General features: G+C 36.5%; 1 protein-coding gene across 1 annotated transcript; it reads left to right on the forward strand.

The window, feature by feature from the left end:
* Nucleotides 1-3,759: 3,759 nt before the first annotated feature.
* On the forward strand, nucleotides 3,760-6,573 carry LOC105384227 (odorant receptor 67c). Its single transcript, XM_038119288.2, has 5 exons — nucleotides 3,760-4,781; nucleotides 4,900-4,996; nucleotides 5,381-5,485; nucleotides 5,852-6,007; nucleotides 6,249-6,573. The coding sequence occupies exons 1-5, from the start codon at nucleotides 3,979-3,981 to the stop codon at nucleotides 6,318-6,320; spliced, it is 1,233 nt and encodes a 410-aa protein (XP_037975216.2). The 5' UTR covers nucleotides 3,760-3,978; the 3' UTR covers nucleotides 6,321-6,573.
* The last annotated feature ends 12,511 nt before the right edge of the window (nucleotides 6,574-19,084 follow it).

Here is a 19,084-nt window from a genome sequence, read left to right on the forward strand (position 1 = left end):
TAATACAGATAACAAACAAATCAGCTTACACTTTTTCTTAACCTTAAACTAAATCTAACAAAGTTAAATAGTAGCTTGCAACTTTCTGAGTGTGGGCTTGCGAGAATATATTGCATGGCTCCTAAATCTAAAACATTAATATTAAGTAACTTAAATAATACATCTCTGTCGGCCTGGTTCCGGACACACTCCATTACTAGATGTTGGGCATCTTCAATCACACCACACCGATCACAATTGGGGGATTCTGTCTTCTTCATCAAAAAACCAAATTTATTTAATGGCATGAGTCCGGAACGCAGTCTGTGAGCAACAATAACATTTCTCTACTAATATTCATACTTTCCTTAGATTTAATTTTATTTCCCCGAGTTTAAGTTTTTCAATTATTATAAACATATCTATGTAAATTCATCCTACATTACTGCAGCTACTCAACAAATAAATCTCGGCAGGTAGACTTTAGAGATTACAGTACTTAAATATCGATATTAAATAGGTCAAGAGGCTTTTACGAGTAGCAATGGCTGACTATAATTTCACTGCCTTTGTGCTTGAAAGAGCTGTTCCCATTTGACCGACGAGTTAGGCCCTTGGACCAGTTGCACCTTTCCAAATTTGTAAGGGGGCAACTGGGCCCCCGTTAGTTGAAGCATTAGGCATTGCACTATTGAATATTTTGTAGGGGTTTATTGGTCCAATATTAAACAATGCTCGCTTGACCAAAGGAAAATAAAATGCAGATCCATACAATCATACCCACCTGGTAGGTATGATTGTACCTTTAATATCAAAAGTTGGGATTATTTTGCGATGTGCTATTCTCTCTATATATTTGTAATGTTTACAAAGTACCTATATATCTACTGACCCAGACACATTTCACACGTATTTCCTTCTATGGATTTTACTGGTTCAACCTAACAGGTCTTAAGCGGAACTCGCTTACAAAATCACATAAGGGCATACTTCACAATAGCATAGCATCCCTTTGATGAATGTCTAATATGGGATTTACTGACGAGTGTCATCCACTCTGCCCTAATACGAGTTCAGGTTTGAATCCCCATGTGTATTTTCTCCAAAATGTCAGATTTGCCATCGAAAGGGTGGATTGTATGGTAATGATTATTATGATGAGTTCTGCCAGTTTGAAGTGCTTTTGAGAAATTTAAGTATCTTACATACTTACTCATTATTATCATGAGTACTTACATCTTATTTATAATGCATAAGCTATCTTTGTTTTGAGTTATGATTGAATATCACAATCTAAAGGTAAACGCCGCGATAATGTTAAAAAATGTGCCTACTACGTTAGTACCTATAATATGCAAAAAATTGTAAAGTTAGCTAGTAATAGCAAATGAGAATGGCCAAATCTGACCCGGTTTGCAGCCACTAACTAATACAAATCTATTTTTATTCAACGATAAACATGTTCTTAATGAGTAAAAAATATTTAAAAAAATCTAAACCACGTTTAAAAAAAACTTAGTATGAGGGAAACATCTAGTCAGTACAAAGACTTGATCTTTCAGCACGTATATTATTATCTTCGTTCTCCCATGCCTCACAATAACAAAATTTACACCAGGATAATATACTGTAGTCATGGGCTACACATCAGTATATGTTTCATCAATGGCTGCTCTGGAAATGGTCATTCTCCTTTAATGAAACATTACTGACTTCTTTTAATCAGGTACATCTGGCATTATGTATTTATATATTGGTTTGGGATTCCGACATATTATTGAAACCTACAGTTTAAGTAGCCATCACACAAATACCATACTAACCAATTTGATGAAGTAGCTATTTAAAGCTAGAGGTAAAAAATACAGCTGCACATAAGTTATATTTCAATCACATTGCGAATGTAACGCAATCACATATCAGAATAAGAAGACATTGCGCTAAAAATAATCAAAGGACATTTTCTATCAATGGATCGAGTCTAAGTTCATGTCACCTATCTTCTCACGAAATTACATCGTTCACTTGATTTATTTACAGTCTAAATCGCAATTTCAGTCAAACATACGTATTTGAACGATTGAATAAAGCACATTCAGTACCAAATGTTCATTCGGATTGGAAATCTAAAGACGCATTACTCTTCAAATTGTGTTCATTTTGGAAAATACTCTTGGAATCTTTATAAATGCGAACTTCCTCTTTCATAAGATTGTCGTATCATAAAACAACCAGTAAACGATGACTCCCACCCTCTCACACTAAGCTAAGGAAATCTTGGAAACAACGAATGATAAATGCGTATGAAAGGGTCTATTTAAAATGGTCGCGTGATAGTCACGGAGAGTTTTTGAATAAGAAGGGTGTGGGATTTTGTTATTCACATACAATAATGCTCATATGGACTTTTTATTTGTATAGAGCTGCTAAACTCACTAAGTACTCACATTTTAAAATAAATTTTATGATAAAATTTATCTTTAATAAATTTGTGCTCTCAATGCTCCATAAGAAACGGGTCGTTAAAATAACCTAATCATAAATCATATTAAATATCAATAAATTTAATTGATTCAATAAAAAATGCATTTCGTTGGCACTCAAAGAATAAATAGGTAACACAAAAATAATGTGGTATAAATAAATGCAAATAAATAATAATATAAATAAACAGATGAACGGCTCTAAACCCTTCCTATTTTTCCGTAGGAAATGAAGACGTTACAGAGAATAATGGAGCGACGCTAACGTTATGAGGTGGATATGTTCCACCTCTTGAGCCGACACAATAGAGGTCCAAAAGAAAGCCTTTATTCCACTCCGAGGTCTCACACGTCAAATTTCACATCCTGAATGGCCCTCCCCTTGCAAACAATCTTTATAAAATAGTTCGTCTTCGAGAGAGTAATTTGATGGAAATCCTTTCACCGGTTGCAATGAGCATACCAGGGAATCAGCGGATCGAGAGAAGTTTAGTGGATTACAGGAGGTTTAATTGAGCCGCTGCGAGTCAAACTTTGGCCTTCCGGGGCACAATAGCGGGCACCACGGCCTAGGAAATTTAATTTATCACATTCACCCTTAATTAATAAATTGGAAAGGTGAGAAGGGACACATATTGGATGTTAGATTAAATAGAGATAAGGTAATCAGAATACCCTGCCATTGTGATTTATCAAATTACTGGGAATCAGATTGTATTTATTTGGAACATATTTTTTTTTAGTTGAAGACCTTTAAAATGTTATCGTTATAGGTATCACCCATGCTCGTTAAAAGTTCACTTTAACAAGTTTCCAACTTGTATATTTTCAGTAAATATTAGATATAAGTATTTAAATCGTCAATGAGACGCAAAATACTTATATTACAAATATAAAATAATTAAACAGAATAGCAGCAAACAACGAAACTAAAATGCAAGCGTTCTCCTGAAATAAGGTTGTTTCCATTCGGAGCGGCTCGCCTCTTAAACAATAATTACGCTCACAGTTACTAATTAAAACTAAACCTAGAAACATTGAGGACCTCCGAACGCCATTATAATGGGCTTTTCAGCAAATGAACTCGAAATTGTGTAAAATAATGGAGTACCTTGCCTCCTTGTCATAGCTCGTTAAAACTATAGTCATTTGTTGAGTTTGTGGTACTTTGCTATGTTATTTTACTGCTACTCATTTTATTTATTCGTATTACTAACTTGATTGAATTAACTTTTTAGTCAGAAAACTGTAATTTACAGAAACCGTTTTACGCCTAGAACATAAAAGTTCAAGGCTTAGGTTTTCTAACTGAAAATTAAATAAAGTGGCAGTTAAAATTATCTGTAATCTGAGCATTAATCCAATACGACGAATTACAGAGTAACACTGACTTTGATTGGCAGATTATAGATCTGCCATATTATTTGTAGCTCGGTTTCTTTACATGACTTTGAAGAAGACAACAATAGGTTTAGTTCTTCAATAAATCCTCAGTAGGTCGAAGGGAAAATCAGTTATGTATAAATCAACTCTAAAAAAGAATTTTCATACTGAAATAACGTTTTTAAACTATGTTGCTTCTAAGCTTTTTTTGCACCCTCGTACAGAGGGTAAGGGTAACAATCGTAATTTTTACGGCTACCATCTAATTTATTCGCTAGTATGGTTGGCAATCATTCAGCTATCTATCACGTTGTATCTGTATGGATTAAAGAATCTGATCGCGTTCACCACAGTGGCTCCTAACGTCGGTGTGTGCATGATCTCTGCTCTCAAATACAGCATCATTTATAATAACAAACCATACTACGATCGATTCTTCAAACACTACGGAGAAGACATTTGGCAAACAATTCCGGAGTCAAAGGAAAACGCTAAAGTTATATCCAAGTACACTTTCATATCTAAGGTCATCAACAGAGTGTTTGTTTGTTACTCGCTGCCGCTCGTGCTGTATGTGGACTCGTTCCCGTGGCTAATAATGAAGTTTCAGACGAAATTTCTCGGCAAAGAGAAGCAGCTTTTGTACCCTTTTGACGGGTGGTATCCGTTTGACAAGAATGTCTGGTACTTCGCTGCCTATTCCTGGGAGAGTCTGATGACCGGGATCGTTGTCATGATCTACATGTACTCAGACATGATCAATATATTCTCCGTCACAAGCATATGCATGGAATTTAGAATCTTGGGAATCAGCCTCAAGAATTTGGTCAGCGATGAAGATATTCAACAAATGAAGGGGAAGGACGCTGAACAAGTTAATAGAAGAATTAAAAACGATTTGAAAACTATATTGGCAAAGCATGATGTCTTGGCTGGGTATATAAGTGTATACATGTTTAGTTGAATCGATTTGCTGTATTTCTCGAGCCGAATTAATTTGAATCAACATGCTTTTATAATGAGAGTATCTTCCAAAGAGCTTTCACTGTTTCAGGATGTGTAAAGAGTTGGACCAGCTCCTGGGCAACACCATGTTCGCCAACTACACATCAGGTTGTGGGTTCATTTGCTTGACTGCCTTCACATTCACGGTGAGCTTGCGATATCTGTTTTTATAAAAGAAGAAAGTGACATACAGCCCAAACGGCTCAGCTACAATCATGACACTTGGCACGTAGGTTCCTTAGATAGTGTAGGTGAACACTGGAAATGAATTTTCAGAAACTACAACTCTAAAGGGATAAAATAGGGGATGAAAGTTTGCATGGAAGTTTTTTAGTTTATCGCGGAATTCCCACGGGATTTTTTTAAGGCGAAGCGAAGCTTGTGGGAACAGCTAGCTGTTACATAATATAAGTTTATTGGATAAAATCTACTTCCTTCATGAACAATAAATGATCATATATCTAGCTACTACTACTACTACTATATAACATTATTTACGAGTATTTTTAATAACATTGGAATCATTACAGGTGGTGAATGATTTTTATCAATCCATTAGATGCTTCTTCTTCTTTCTGTCGTTACTAGCTGCCGTGTTGGACCACTGCATCATTGGGCAAATTATTAGTGATCACGTAAGTCTAGTACAGACTCCATAAAAATTGTAGTTTCAGGGTAGTTACACATTTAATAAACATGCAGGTGAACAATTAACATGTAACAGTTAAGTTGATTGGAAGAAATTGCGATAAGGTTGTGCAAAAAAGATGCTTGGAGATCAAAAGCAGTGTAAGCATCTAAAGTGATAAGCTATAATAATATCATAGTGGATCATCCCACAATAAATGTTATTGTTGTTTAGTATTTATTTATTTTCCATATTATTTGTTCTTGTTTTGTATAGTTTTATGTTCTGTTTTTTTTGTTTTTGTTGCTGTCTACGAGTCAAATAAATCTTTATCAGTGACACAAAACTAAAAATTTTCTCATCTCCGTTACAGAGCATGCAACTAGCTGATGCTATCTACTCTTCAAACTGGACCCACGCGGACCAGAGCACTAAAAGGACCCTTCTGATACTGCTCATGAGGACCCAGAAACCCTTCGAGCTCACCGCTAAAGGGTTCGTCACCATGGACCTCAACACTTTCACTGATGTGAGTGTTTAATGTTACAACCCGCGCATGTTAACATCACACCTGGCCGAAAAAAAACAGATGTCGTATTAAGAAGCTTTGTAGTATGCTTGACCTCTGGTTCTTGTCAGCCAGGTGCCATGTTAACTCGCGCGGGTTATACTTACTTGTTTGACAATTTGTAAGTAGAGGTCTTAGCAGGAATAATCATCATGTATCAACTTTTGTAAGACTATATCAGTTTATTTTGTTTTTGTTACAGATAATGAGCACTTCGTACCAGTTCTTCAACTTGTTGCGAACATGTTATTTACCTCAAATGGGGGAGATTTAAGTAATTAAGATTAAATATAATGGTTTTCATTCTCCTATGCACAATATACAATACGTATATACTACCTACACTTCGCAAAAATTATCAAATTAAATAAATTATTAATTAAAATATAAAAAATACATAAGTATATATCGCATCGTTTAAGACACCTACCTACCAGATACCTACCCTTCTTACTTAACTATTCATTTTTAGAAATTGGTATACCTAGCACACAATTTTAGTTTTTCACACAGTTCGAAATTAAATATCACATAGATATAGGTACGTACTTAACTATTTCAAATTAAAGTACGTAGGTACTATTAACAATATAATGTCGAGCTTACACAGTCATTTTCAGTTAACATTCACAATTAACATTTGGTTTTGTGGGATGTATGTAATAACATAAGTTGTTTTCTTTGAATAAAGATTTATTCTATTCAGTTCTCAGTAAAGTCATAACGTTATCACCATGGAGGGAAAACGTTAATGTAATTCAGTAGAGCCTCCAATACAGAACATAACACGTACAATATGCAGCCATTGCCAAAATGCAAAGTGTCTGTGACAATGTTTCCAGTATCACAATATTGAATCTGAGTCAATACTCAATAGGCAGTCGGCCGTAAAAGCCAGCTGTCTACGTCTAGGGGCCTAAGTGCCAATTTCTCCATAGTGGGTTAGAGCATAACCAGATTAACCAGGGATTAAGGCTTGACTTTAGACACATCTGTCAAGAATTTAATATGGAGATGACGTATAATTGATATACGATTTAACCGACTATTGTGAAATTGTAGCTAAGGCTGCGTTCTCAGTATGCAAACTGTTCACTTGTTACTTATGCGCGCTGCCTATCAGTGCTAATTTCGTAGAGTGAGCACAGGCAACAGTTAATGGGGATGCGGTCTTATAAGAGTGTGTTGTACACTGTACAGTACAATGGGATATTTTTTTTGGCTATTAGTATCTAGTCGTGCACGCAGGGCGCGGCTTATGAATGAAGGACATTTTTAAATAATACAATTTAAAACAGACAGGTATGTTATATCTAGGTACCTAGTCAATATTCTTATGACATTTATCTTAGTTACTGGCATAATAATTAATACATAGGTAGTTTTTTTAAAGTTTAAAGCCCATTTAGTTTCCCACTGCTGGGCAAAGGCCTCCCCTTTTTCCTTCCAGGTAAATATCTGAAAAAAACCTATATAAGTATTTTTACTATCCTTACATTCACATTAATTAATTGTCCGGTATCAACCAAAACAAAAGAAAGTCGAGAGCCCTATCAAGACACTTCAATTTGTACGGTTAGCTAAATTACACCCACAATACAGAGCCACGCACGGTCAGCAGAAACAGTTTCATTACTTATTTTAATAGCCAATAAAGTTGTCCCAATTTATTGCAACTATTACGTGTGTGAATCCAGTGAGACGGAGCCTCATGAATAATGGGGCAGACCTTTAAACTTTAATAAGGTCCTCGAGGTGGATGTGATATGAGTGCCGGCGGGAGATGTCAGATGGAGAATAGGTTACTAGTAAACTAGTAATATTTGACCCCGGAATTGTGGGTATATTTAGAAGCGAGTTTATTCAATGTTCACCTGCCGGTCTAGTACATGCAGGTTTGATAGTTTGTCGAAAACTATAAAAGTTTACATTTTCTCCCATACTAAGTGGCGCCTCTAATGGAAACTATCATGAAACTTTAGACGGATAATGTATGCAGATGACAGGAGAAAACGTAAACTTTTTTCGTTTTCATAAATAACAAAACCCGTAGGTATTAGAGGGTCTGGATTCGGCCCTCTAAAAATTAATGATGTTAGAAATAATTAGGTACTGACAGTAGTATAGTAAAACTACGCAGTACATAGTGGATGTTATGAGTTTAAAATCTGCTCGAATTAATGCTCTGTTCATGAAGTATTTCATTGCTATCAATTTTATGTTGTATTCTATTCGGTGTGTACAAATATTACATTACCTAGTCACAAATTTACCTTAAATAGACATTAAACCGTAACGTATCTTCGTTTAGAAACCTCCTTAATCAGTGTGTTTGGTATACTATGAATAACGTTTGCAATTTTCGAATTTCCTCTCGGTTCGCCTCTACTTCACGTTGCAGAAATATGGAGAGGGAGTAGCATTAAAAATAACCATCTCTTGCAAGAAATATTGTAGAAGATCGATTTCGCACTTCAATATCGAATAAGTTTCATGTTTATAAAAATACAGGTTGTTGCAAAAGCGGTGTACTAAGCCGAAAGGGGGTGACTCCTGAGTCAATTTTCTTTTTGAGGTTCTATTCTATTTCTATTCTATTCTCTGTGGGGGTGTAAGTACCTGCACCTGGCTCTCTCGAGTGGAACCTTTGTGCATATCCCCAAGGTCTAAACTGCTTTCCTAAGCTAGGGCCATTTCCCACCACGCTGGTCCACTGCGGGTTGGTGGGTTCACATATCTAGATGTGCTAAATCTAGATATGCAGGTTTCCTCACGATGTTTTCCTTCACCGTAAGAGCGATGGTATACATTGTACTTAAGTTAAAAGAACTCATTGGTACATGTCAGCGCCGGGATCGAACCCGCATCTCTTGCGTGAGAAGCGGGCGCTTACCCGACTGAGCTACCACCGCTCTGTTTTTGAGGTTCTTTAGAGTAAATTTTTTGCTACACCCTATATGAACACTTTGAACACTTTTTTGAACACTTTGTAAATAAGCATAATAAGTAAAATGTGAGGGCCAGATGCATAACCTAGCTACGTTATTTATTTAGTCTCACTAGTCAAACTCATCACTCACGTACACTACACGTACACCTATTCTATTATAATTTATAATGTCTAACTCGATTAAGCATCGATTCTTCTCGATGCAGCGATCGAGTGGCGCAGTCTGAGTTATGACGCCAGTCGCAGGACATATTGCTGGCATTATAGTAATGAATCGCTTTAGTCCTGCTCTGGGAAGTCAATGGACTTACTTTATAACGCTTTAGCTCTATGCGACCCTGGTAGGTACATTTGTCGTACAAAATTATATTATTTTAAACTTCCCGATATTAATATTATTTTAAACAATTTCCCGATATTATAAGCTAATTCTCTGTTTACTATTGAGGTATAATTGTACAAATAAAGAATATTCTATCTATCTATCTATAATATTTTTGCTTAATACCTACGTACCTACTGTGTAAACCTACAACATACCTTGCCACCCTATGTAAATTGCTACAACTATACCTCTCGACAAACTCATGTTATGTTCCCCACCTTTTCACACACATCATTGACCATCGATAAAATCGTGATGGGTACCCATTTCAAATATTCGAACAAGCCCGCTACCCCATCACGGACCCTCGAAACATTTGAATGATATCACCTCATTACCGTGCATTCGATGTATCGTAACAACGTTACGTCCTCGTCAGTACCGACAGAACAATGAAGTGTGGTCATCCTACATATTTGGGGTGGATTCAATCAATTTTGATGCGATATTCACGCTTGGTTTTCATGTTTGGATACATGTAAAATATGTAGCTAAGTGTGACATTGTTTTATTTAATTTTAGATGTTTATAGCATAAACAACTTAGACATTGTTTTTAAATAATATACTTAAAATAACTTTACTAATGGGTATCATATCTTCAGTTTTCAAGCAATATTATTGTAGGGAACACACGCATGTCACAAAATTAGTCAAATAAAATACAGGTTTTTCCATAACATTTCAGTATAGATCAGTTCAATTTTAAATTTCATACAACAATAAGTTGTTATTGTATTGTGTCCAATGCTAAAGTCGTACAGGCCATAATAAATTCGGTCAGCGAGGGTGACCACACATCCCCGCGCGGGGCAGCCGCGAGCATCTGCTTAAGGCATCCTTTTGTGTAAGAAATTGCCTTATTTCTTGCATCTTAATAAGGGTTCACTATTACAATGAAATTTAAAATGAAAACGAATCCGTTTCTTTGATGTGGTCTGCTTGTTACACGGTATAATAGTTTTGTATACCTTTGTTATTTTGGAGGGCTTATTGAAATATTATTGGGATAAGAATACAATCATAGCGAATGAAATATAACATAGGTACTGTGTCTTTGTGCTGCACGAAAATGATAAGGAGCCTTTGTCTGGCAATATTAAATCGAGCAGGTATTTTGAACAAAAGACAAATATTAATAGTAGACACCGAAGGTGATCAGTGATATATTGCTTATTTGTAGAAGATTATCGACAGTAAAAAAGTAGATAAATAATTTACTAGTACAGACCTTTGATAGCCAATAAGATTAAATCATTTATAATAATAATCGTAAAAAATCTAATATTGTGTATTGTATGTAATAACAACATCGTAGTTCAGTCGATAGGAAACCTGATTCTGTAGCACAGGGTCGCCGGTTCTCAAACCTCAATGTATAAGTTATATACTTACCTCACGAGCAATGAAAAAGTTCCACCTGCCATTGACGTTCCATTATGCCACTTAATTAATTAATCGTGAGTGTATGTGAAACTAATTTAAGTTCAGAACTCCATTGAATTGATTGAATTTTTGAAATTGAAGATGGTCCAGTTCAATCCGGTACTTCTCGAGTTGGCAAGCGGGCAGCAATATAATTTATTGCGCATCAAATTCACAATTACGGCCGTCTCCTGATCAAGTCCTGTGGGAAATCTCGCCGAGCTTCGCTACGTGACTGTGCATGAATTAGTGAGCCGACTGTACCTCGCCAATCACAACCGTGACTTGTTGGTGTTGACTAACCTTTAGCTGATAAGATTCGGCTATACGATATAATTTGTGTACAATCATTGGGACTTGATGTCATGTTAATGAACACGGTTGAACTTAATTTTAATTCAGTCTAAAATAAATGGATTGAATTATAACATTTATAAGACATCATTATTACAAAGTCAAAATTATAAATTAATATAATTAATAAAATTTAAAAAAATATAATAAGTACGAAACTTTTTCTTTACAAATATTAATTAATTGAATTTTACGTAGACGACATTTTTCTAAGAAATGGTTTAATAATTAATTATCAAGTAAAAACGAAGCACTAATTAAATTAAATAACAGTACACAAGTATATTACTAATTACTACGCGAGAATAACTTAATTTTATGTTAAAAAAAACTCTTCAAGTTGACAGACAAACCTTTGGGCGATAGAAAAGATCATGGGATATCTTTTTTCTTATGGACCTATGTACGCATACCCCCTACTACATATTATTTCAAGACATCATTATTTTTTAAATAATTTTATTTAAATAAACCCAAAATTTTCTTTTTATTGGTAAGAAGGTTACCTTACGTTTCCTAGTTAACTATGCCTACAATTCATTAGAAAACCAAGATCAACCAGCCATGCCAATTAATTAAATAATAATTTAATTTAATTCCTTCAAAGATATTTCAACAATGTTGCCTATTCAATCAAGCTCCACTAGTTGACCAGTACCTGCCAAAACCCGACGCTAATTAAAATGAAAACCCTTCATATTTGAGATATCCCTATTGTCCATTTCAAAGGGCTAATATGTAGGATGCGGCATCTATAGTAAAATATCATTTATAATTGGCCGACCCTCTGGGGTCCGCTAATGAGGGATGCTCATACTGCTGACCACCCTTAAGGCGGTGTATTGATAGACAAGCAGCATAAGTTGTATACGTATGAGAGTCAGTTGAAAGTAGCAGTTTGGTTGAAAGAAAACAGAAATTGATACTTTCAGGTTTATGCATTTTATTTGTACATTATATATATTTTGAAATGGGTTTCAAAGATAAGTTTTCTACAAGTTTCAAATACATATTTTTATGATCTTATACATATTATATACAACATAATTATAGGTATGTATTATTTTGCTACGTCGTAGCCCGTAGCCCAGTTGCTACGAGCTACGGCCTACGACGCTACGAATAACCACACACACACTCACACATTCACTCATACACAAGTTTCACAAGTAACATCATCCCACGAGTGTGACGGACTCAAGTGGACTGCCAGGACCGTCAGGGCTTCGGGGATTTGCCCCGGATCAGATATAATCCGCATCGAGCCTCACGCCTACTGCCAAATCCATTGTTAATGAAGGGGCGCGGGCAATAACGATATTGCTGATGTGCCAACTCAGGGAAGGGCGCGAAATTTGAAAATGGAATTTTATTGCGTCTTTCTTTTTTGGAGATGTAGTGGCCAGTGTTTGATTGCGTCTGGTAGACTTTGATAAACAATAAACTAACAAGATAGAGTGTCGGTGCAAAAGATAGGTCTCGTCAAATAATACCTCACTTTCCAAGTAACCTTTCAAAGTTACAACATTTACTTTTTGTATATACTGTATTCATTCTTATTTGGCACAAAAGATAAACAAACTTTGTGTTCTTTATAAACAAAAAACTATTAAACAAATAAACTACAGCCAAAATGAATGGTTTAGTTACAAAATCAAACTTTATTGCTTGTAAGTATTTAATGTTTCAAAATCAAATCAAAACCTATGCCAAGTAAGAAAAAATACATTATAAACCAGCGTACTTATCTATAGAAAATATAATTATTACATGCCTTAATTATGAAATATCAGAAATATTTAAGTCACACTCAAACAGTATCTCTTCTTGTCAACACCCGCATTTTCTCCGTAGTTTAAAACAGCATAAATAATTGAAGACCACACTGAGCGCTGGCAGCGCTACAAACCGGACACAATCCTGTAAAAAGGTTTTATTTTTACTCCGTTTCCAACTAGTAGACAAGCAGATAATACTTACAGGAGTGCCCGGACAAAGGGGCCGGGACAAAAGGAATCGGACGAAGGTTCCGTGCAGTTTGTTCCCGGGAAAACAAGCGCTACGCCGTTCGACAAATCGTTCGAGGGTGAAAAATGAAAAGTTCGAGAATGGTTTCAAGAGTAATCCATATTCCGACGTGCTGCCGGCGAGAGTGAAGGTGAAAGTCTAGTCTAGTGCCTCTTTACTAATAAATGTGGCATAGTCAGTGTGGTCTATTCCGTTATTTTTGGTTTACCATTATCACTAATTGCAAAGAGCATCTGCATAATTATCGTAACGAAGCAAATGTTTTTACCGCTCGTGAGAAATGAATAATGTTGAGTAGTTGAGAGAGCACCTCCACACTCGGCCCGGCGGTCAATCCGCCCCGCGCTGCCTATTTATCACGACGCGGCTCGTTTGTTAGGATATTCGTAAATATTTCAAGCGTTATTGCCGCCATCAACATAATGTTATGGGGCGAAATTTTACAAAACGGAAACAAAAGATATAAAGCAACGACGTGGCTGCGAATATCTCTATCTCGATATTAATGTTGTGGAGCGAGTGTTATTTACAATCGAAGCAAAATAAACTCGAGCTTTTTTGCTTGAATAAATAATGAAAGCGTTGCGCGTAACGTAACGAGTAAATATGATAGTAATCATTTCGCTACGAGTTTCTTTATGAATAGTTCGTATTTTAGAAGATATAAATATTCATAACTTTTATGATAATATAAGTTCGTTCGTTTTAAATATGCTCAATTTTAAGCTTTGTTATTTACAATGGCGCTCACCTAAACCAACAATCTCTCCATTTATATCTATCAAGCGAAAACAAATTTCACTAACACGTGACTGTTACAAAAATGTCGGAGCATTTTCGAAGCACGCTCTATCATTCCTCTCCGCGCCATCTGAAGAGGTTTGTTCTGAAAAAGAAACATGAAATAAAATACCAGGAGAAAATGCATGTGAATTGAGAACAAATTGTAGGAGGTGCAAATGGAGCTCGGTGCATTATTACTCTCCGCCGGCGTCGCGGGACAAATGACGCGAAATTGTTCCGATACGACACCTGCGCTGCGACGCAGACCATTTGGATGACGCTATAGTGCTTTATGTGTTATGTTATCCTAGTATTTTTACCTCTCTGTTTTGTTGTGAAAGTATAAAATTTTGAATCCTGCCTTCTTACCTTCCAACTCACGCGCTCAAAGTTTTATTTTTTATTTAGTAAGTAAATAACATAAGTGCCAGCTGTTTCAGAGATCCCTTTTAAAATCTTTTGTTCTTCAAGCTACATTAATTCAAGTTAAACGAAAACCGTTTTTACAAAGTCCGAGATTAAAACTGGCTTGTTTATCTTCAATTAATTAAATAGGGATACAATAATAAAGTTTGAGTACCGCAACATAACCGCCGGTAGGTGCGGCTAATACCAGGAGCGCAGGAATTCGCACGGGTTTATTTAGACGTCTCTAAATTGGACGTTATTGAGTGAGTTATTTAATATGGAGCGGGTCGGTCCACGTGCATTTTTGGTTATTATTATTGGAGCTTAAATAAGCTCTCCCTAATCCAATGAAGTCTCATTACCGTGCGTTCCGGCCGTAACAGTGTTTGCTTCTGATGCGCCCTCTTGATACCCTTAATGGTCGGCTACAGACAATGTTGCTGCAAATATGAAGCGAAACATAATTATTAAAAATTGCTTTTTATATTGCACGAGGTATTTTCTCATTTAAGTGCCTCGCTGTATTACGCGATTCAATTTGAGAACTCGCGTTCGGGAAACCGCCTCAATTAACTTTATTTTTATTACATCTATTGACTTTCGGTATGAATAATGTATTTTTTGTGTTACGGTTATAAAGCTTTAATTTTGTATTTGAGTTAAGAATGATTCGTCTAGGGCTTTTCACAGTGCTTTAAATTTAGACATCCGTGTAGGGCTAAATGTGCTCTTAAAAATTCAAAGTTTAATTTAGCCGGCTAATGGGCAGGGAAGCGCAACATTTTTCTCGGCCGCGTCTGGCGCCGAACACTCGAATATAATACGAACTGCAGACTCTCCCGCCGCTCTAAGCATCATGTTTATGACTTCTATAGGGAAATACTATCCGCGACAATGTGCCACTAAATGGAAAAACTTTTATTCCCACACACCGTACGATATTAGGAGCATTTTCATATTTTTCTCTCGCGGACTCGATGAGTTTTTTATGTTTATGTCGTCGTAAAGTTGCTCGTCGTTATAGTTTACGCGACAATGTTACCCAATGTGTTTACGTTCCGAATATGAAATTTTCAATGTAACGAGCAGCATAAAGTGTAGGGTTCGATGTTTATCGCCCGGTCGTGCTTTTAAACCGCGCTTGTGTCGAGTATTTGATATGGACTTTCGAATTATCGATCTCGCTTAATCACTTACATGGTTTGCGTTGAACAAATAACTTGCGTGGAGAGAGGAGATGGCCTCCCGGGGGGCGCGTGTTGACTCGCCCACCGCCGTATTCCTTGATGGCACTTGAGAACAAACACGATTTTAATCAATACATCAAACAAAACGTGGCCACTATGCAATAATAATTAAAAGCGAATGATTATAGGGCATATTTGCGCAGGACGGGGCCCGAGGCGAGGCGGCTATCGCGAAGTAACGCATAGTTGTCTAATCTCCTCGCCCTCGTGTAATCCTGGTCCACAAGATGGTGATTGCGTCCTATTTTAGTTTACAAAAGGTAATCCTTAAAGGGGAACTATTCGGTGGTGGTGCCGGGTCCACCGTTTGATGGTATGAAAATTTTGTTAGTGTTTATGATGTAAATTTTGCTTGTAATATCATAAACCTCTTTGATTGGACGTGGTCGAAGTTTGAGAGGGATAGAACTTTGTTGCTTTGAATGTTTGTGCTATCTCCATGTTTACCCGCGTATATTGAACGGGCTCGCCTAAATAAACAGACTCAATGCCATCTATTCAAGAATCCGAAGCTTTTCGCTAAGTTTTATTTTGTACCCTCATCAAAACGTTACTTTATCAAAACGTTCATTGTTTCAGAGAGCATCTGTTTTCGTGGGCCTCGCTGCGTTCGACGGTACAATACGTACTTCTGTTAACACAAAAGGGCATTTCATGAAAACTCTCCAGTCGAGAAGGGGTAACTTACAAAAAGCTTTTTATAATACTTTCGGCGCAGGCATGTGGCCCGCGATGATGAGCCCACCCTCTTGTACACGCTCTTTATAAAGCAAAGCAATGTGTGAATACAAAAGTAATTATTTTGATGAGCATTTGGGTTTTGTATTTGATAATTAAAACAAGAATTTGTTTCTGAATACGCAACCCTTCGTTGATTAGTTTTACTTTTTGATTACAGGCGAATGAAAATCATTTTCATTACATTCTGTTGAAAGCATAAACGACTTTATTGTTTTCGCATTTAGTTTTGCTTTTGTTTTAGAGCACTTAGCATGGAGATGGTACTCACATAAATCATTTCTGTTCCCACAATCAGCAAGCGGCAGAACAATGCGGAGAGCACTCCAGCGTTTCAGCTCGATGTATAAATAAGCATAAAACTCAAACACAGGAGCGGGGCCAGACGGCAGACTGCAGAACCGTTTGATAAACAGGAAGCCACCCGTTTTACATAGACAAAATACTAGAGCGCAGCGCGGGTAGTTTAATATCCCACAGGAATAAATAGCAATTTCCCCGCTATCAGCAGGACGCAAACAAAAATATTATAAGCAGCCAATAAGAATAAAGAAGTCTTCGCGGCAACTCCAGACTACTTATGATACTTTAAAGCAAAATTGCACTATAACAATTTAATCCCGATCCCGAGTGGATTTAGTTCGCGTCTAAACATAAGTGGATATAGCCGTCTGGTTTCTTTCGAGTTAACCTTCCATATTGTTATTGTTATGCGCCTCATCAAAACATCCGATCCACGAATTCATTTTGTAGCGTCAATTATTCGGAGCGTACATTTTCCAACTCATTCCCGGGTGTAATGATCACGTGGTGATTTTGACAGTTGATCGTTCCGCGCGCCGGTGGAGGGGGGAGGGGGTATATAAAGCCGGGCGTATGAATGCAAATGTCACTCATTAGCATGCATTGAGTGAAGTCGCTCGTCTAATTAGGCTCACTAGCTTGTTACCCTACAGATATTATTTTCGAAATGGTTTAAGCATCTGCGAATATTAAGTGGGGTTGGGTGCGATCTCAAGTTATATTTATTGAGGTGTTCCACATTGTCTTTTATTTGCTATGGTTGGTATGTTTTAATGTTAATAGCTAAACGACTTTCACCATGTCATCGTGCTGTTATAATGGTATGTAACATGAAAAGTAATTGTAAGATAAATAATAAATAGTAATACATTTGACTATTGAGAAGTGTCTATGGGTAATTCAAATGTGATTGGTCGATCAGTAAAGGATTGTGATTGGTTGTTTTAGTAAATTAAAAAGGAGGTCAACGACTTTCCAAAATGGCTATTTTCTTTAAATTGTTATAAATGAACATGTTAAATCCTATTCTAAAATATTAATTGTTTTTGTGATTCATTTGATTGAGATAAATAAGCATAAATACTATAATGACATTTTAAAAGTAAGTAATTGATTACGGATGTTCCGCAAAATGGAGGCAACTGTCAGAGTGAAAAAGTGTTGTAAAAAAACGTGTAATGGCGGTTTTTATGGAACAATAAAAAGGCATCATTTGTTACCGAAAATTCGTTTTTGCTTGTAAATCCCCTGATTTCCTATATCAGAAGTGGATACGCGCGCGCTAAACTGAAATGCCGAAAGGAAAAAAGAAAAATCGACACCGATTGACCAGTGGAAGCTCATCTGAGGCTGATTATTCCCGGTCCAGCCGTAAATATCGTCGTCGCAGTTCAAGCAGGAGCCGATATGTGCGATCTCGATCCAGGCGCAACTTCTGGGACTATGATACTGACTATTCCGACGACGAGCATTACCGGTCAAGATCTCGGCAGCATGGAAGAAAAACTGAGAGAGCTTCGCGGTCTCCCCAGCGTCGTGATAGAAAACGACAGCCAGCTCGGTATACAAGGACTCCATCAGGTGAACCACCGATTTCAGGAATCCGAGAACAGCATATCCCTGAACAGGCAAGTGGTTATTTTTTTTTTACTACCTACCTAATTTCCTGGGCAACCAGTTTTTATTAGCCAAACTAAGACCGTAGATCAAGTAAAATAAAGGTCTGAGACCAGGCCAACCTAAATTTTGTTTTAGTCATTTGAAACTAACTGATTTTGGTGTTCCTTACTATCTAATCCCTGGTTCAAAGAAAGTATATAAGTACCTAGTTAGAATTTAAAGTGAAATTTAACCCTGTTTCCATAAACTGATGGTGATGACCCACCAACCAAGCCTGCTAAAGCCATGAGTGATTTTATTTTGATTTGTACTGACCAAATGGTCGAAACCCAAGAATATGCTTTCTGGAAATTCTAATAATTAAGTTCTTAGGTGAAATTCTAATTAGAAAGTGAATATGATTTACTATTACCTCATTAATCTGGAATGAGTAAGGCTCAGTTTCATGCTTGAGTAAGTTTACCTGAGATAGGTACTTACTTAACAATAATTCAGAAAATCACAATGCATTCTATACTCAAGCTTCAGTTAGATTAACATACTCAGCTGAGAAACTGTCAATTAACCAAGTTAAAACTGGTTATCTCTTTGACCCTTTAACCTATATAAATACTTACCTGCCTACTTATTTATGATTTATTTGTTTATTACTTGATTGCACAAATATGACATAAGTTTACAAAAGGATAATAACTTTAAACTTATCAATAATGGGATATGATTGGTAACACAAAATGTGTCTATATCTATACATCACCAATAACACATTGTACAAAGTATGTATAGGTTAGGAGTAGT

This window comes from Plutella xylostella, chromosome 12 (assembly GCF_932276165.1).
Source record: "Plutella xylostella chromosome 12, ilPluXylo3.1, whole genome shotgun sequence".
Taxonomy (NCBI): Eukaryota; Metazoa; Arthropoda; class Insecta; order Lepidoptera; family Plutellidae; genus Plutella; species Plutella xylostella.

Excerpts from the sequence above, each read along its gene's own strand:
- LOC105384227 (XM_038119288.2), top strand. The coding sequence starts at position 3,979 with ATGTATAAATCAACTCTAAAAAAGAATTTTCATACTGAAATAACGTTT. Across the intron at positions 5,486-5,851 it reads GGCAAATTATTAGTGATCAC|AGCATGCAACTAGCTGATGC; the intron begins GTAAGTCTAGTA and ends TCTCCGTTACAG. Across the intron at positions 6,008-6,248 it reads ACCTCAACACTTTCACTGAT|ATAATGAGCACTTCGTACCA; the intron begins GTGAGTGTTTAA and ends TTTTTGTTACAG.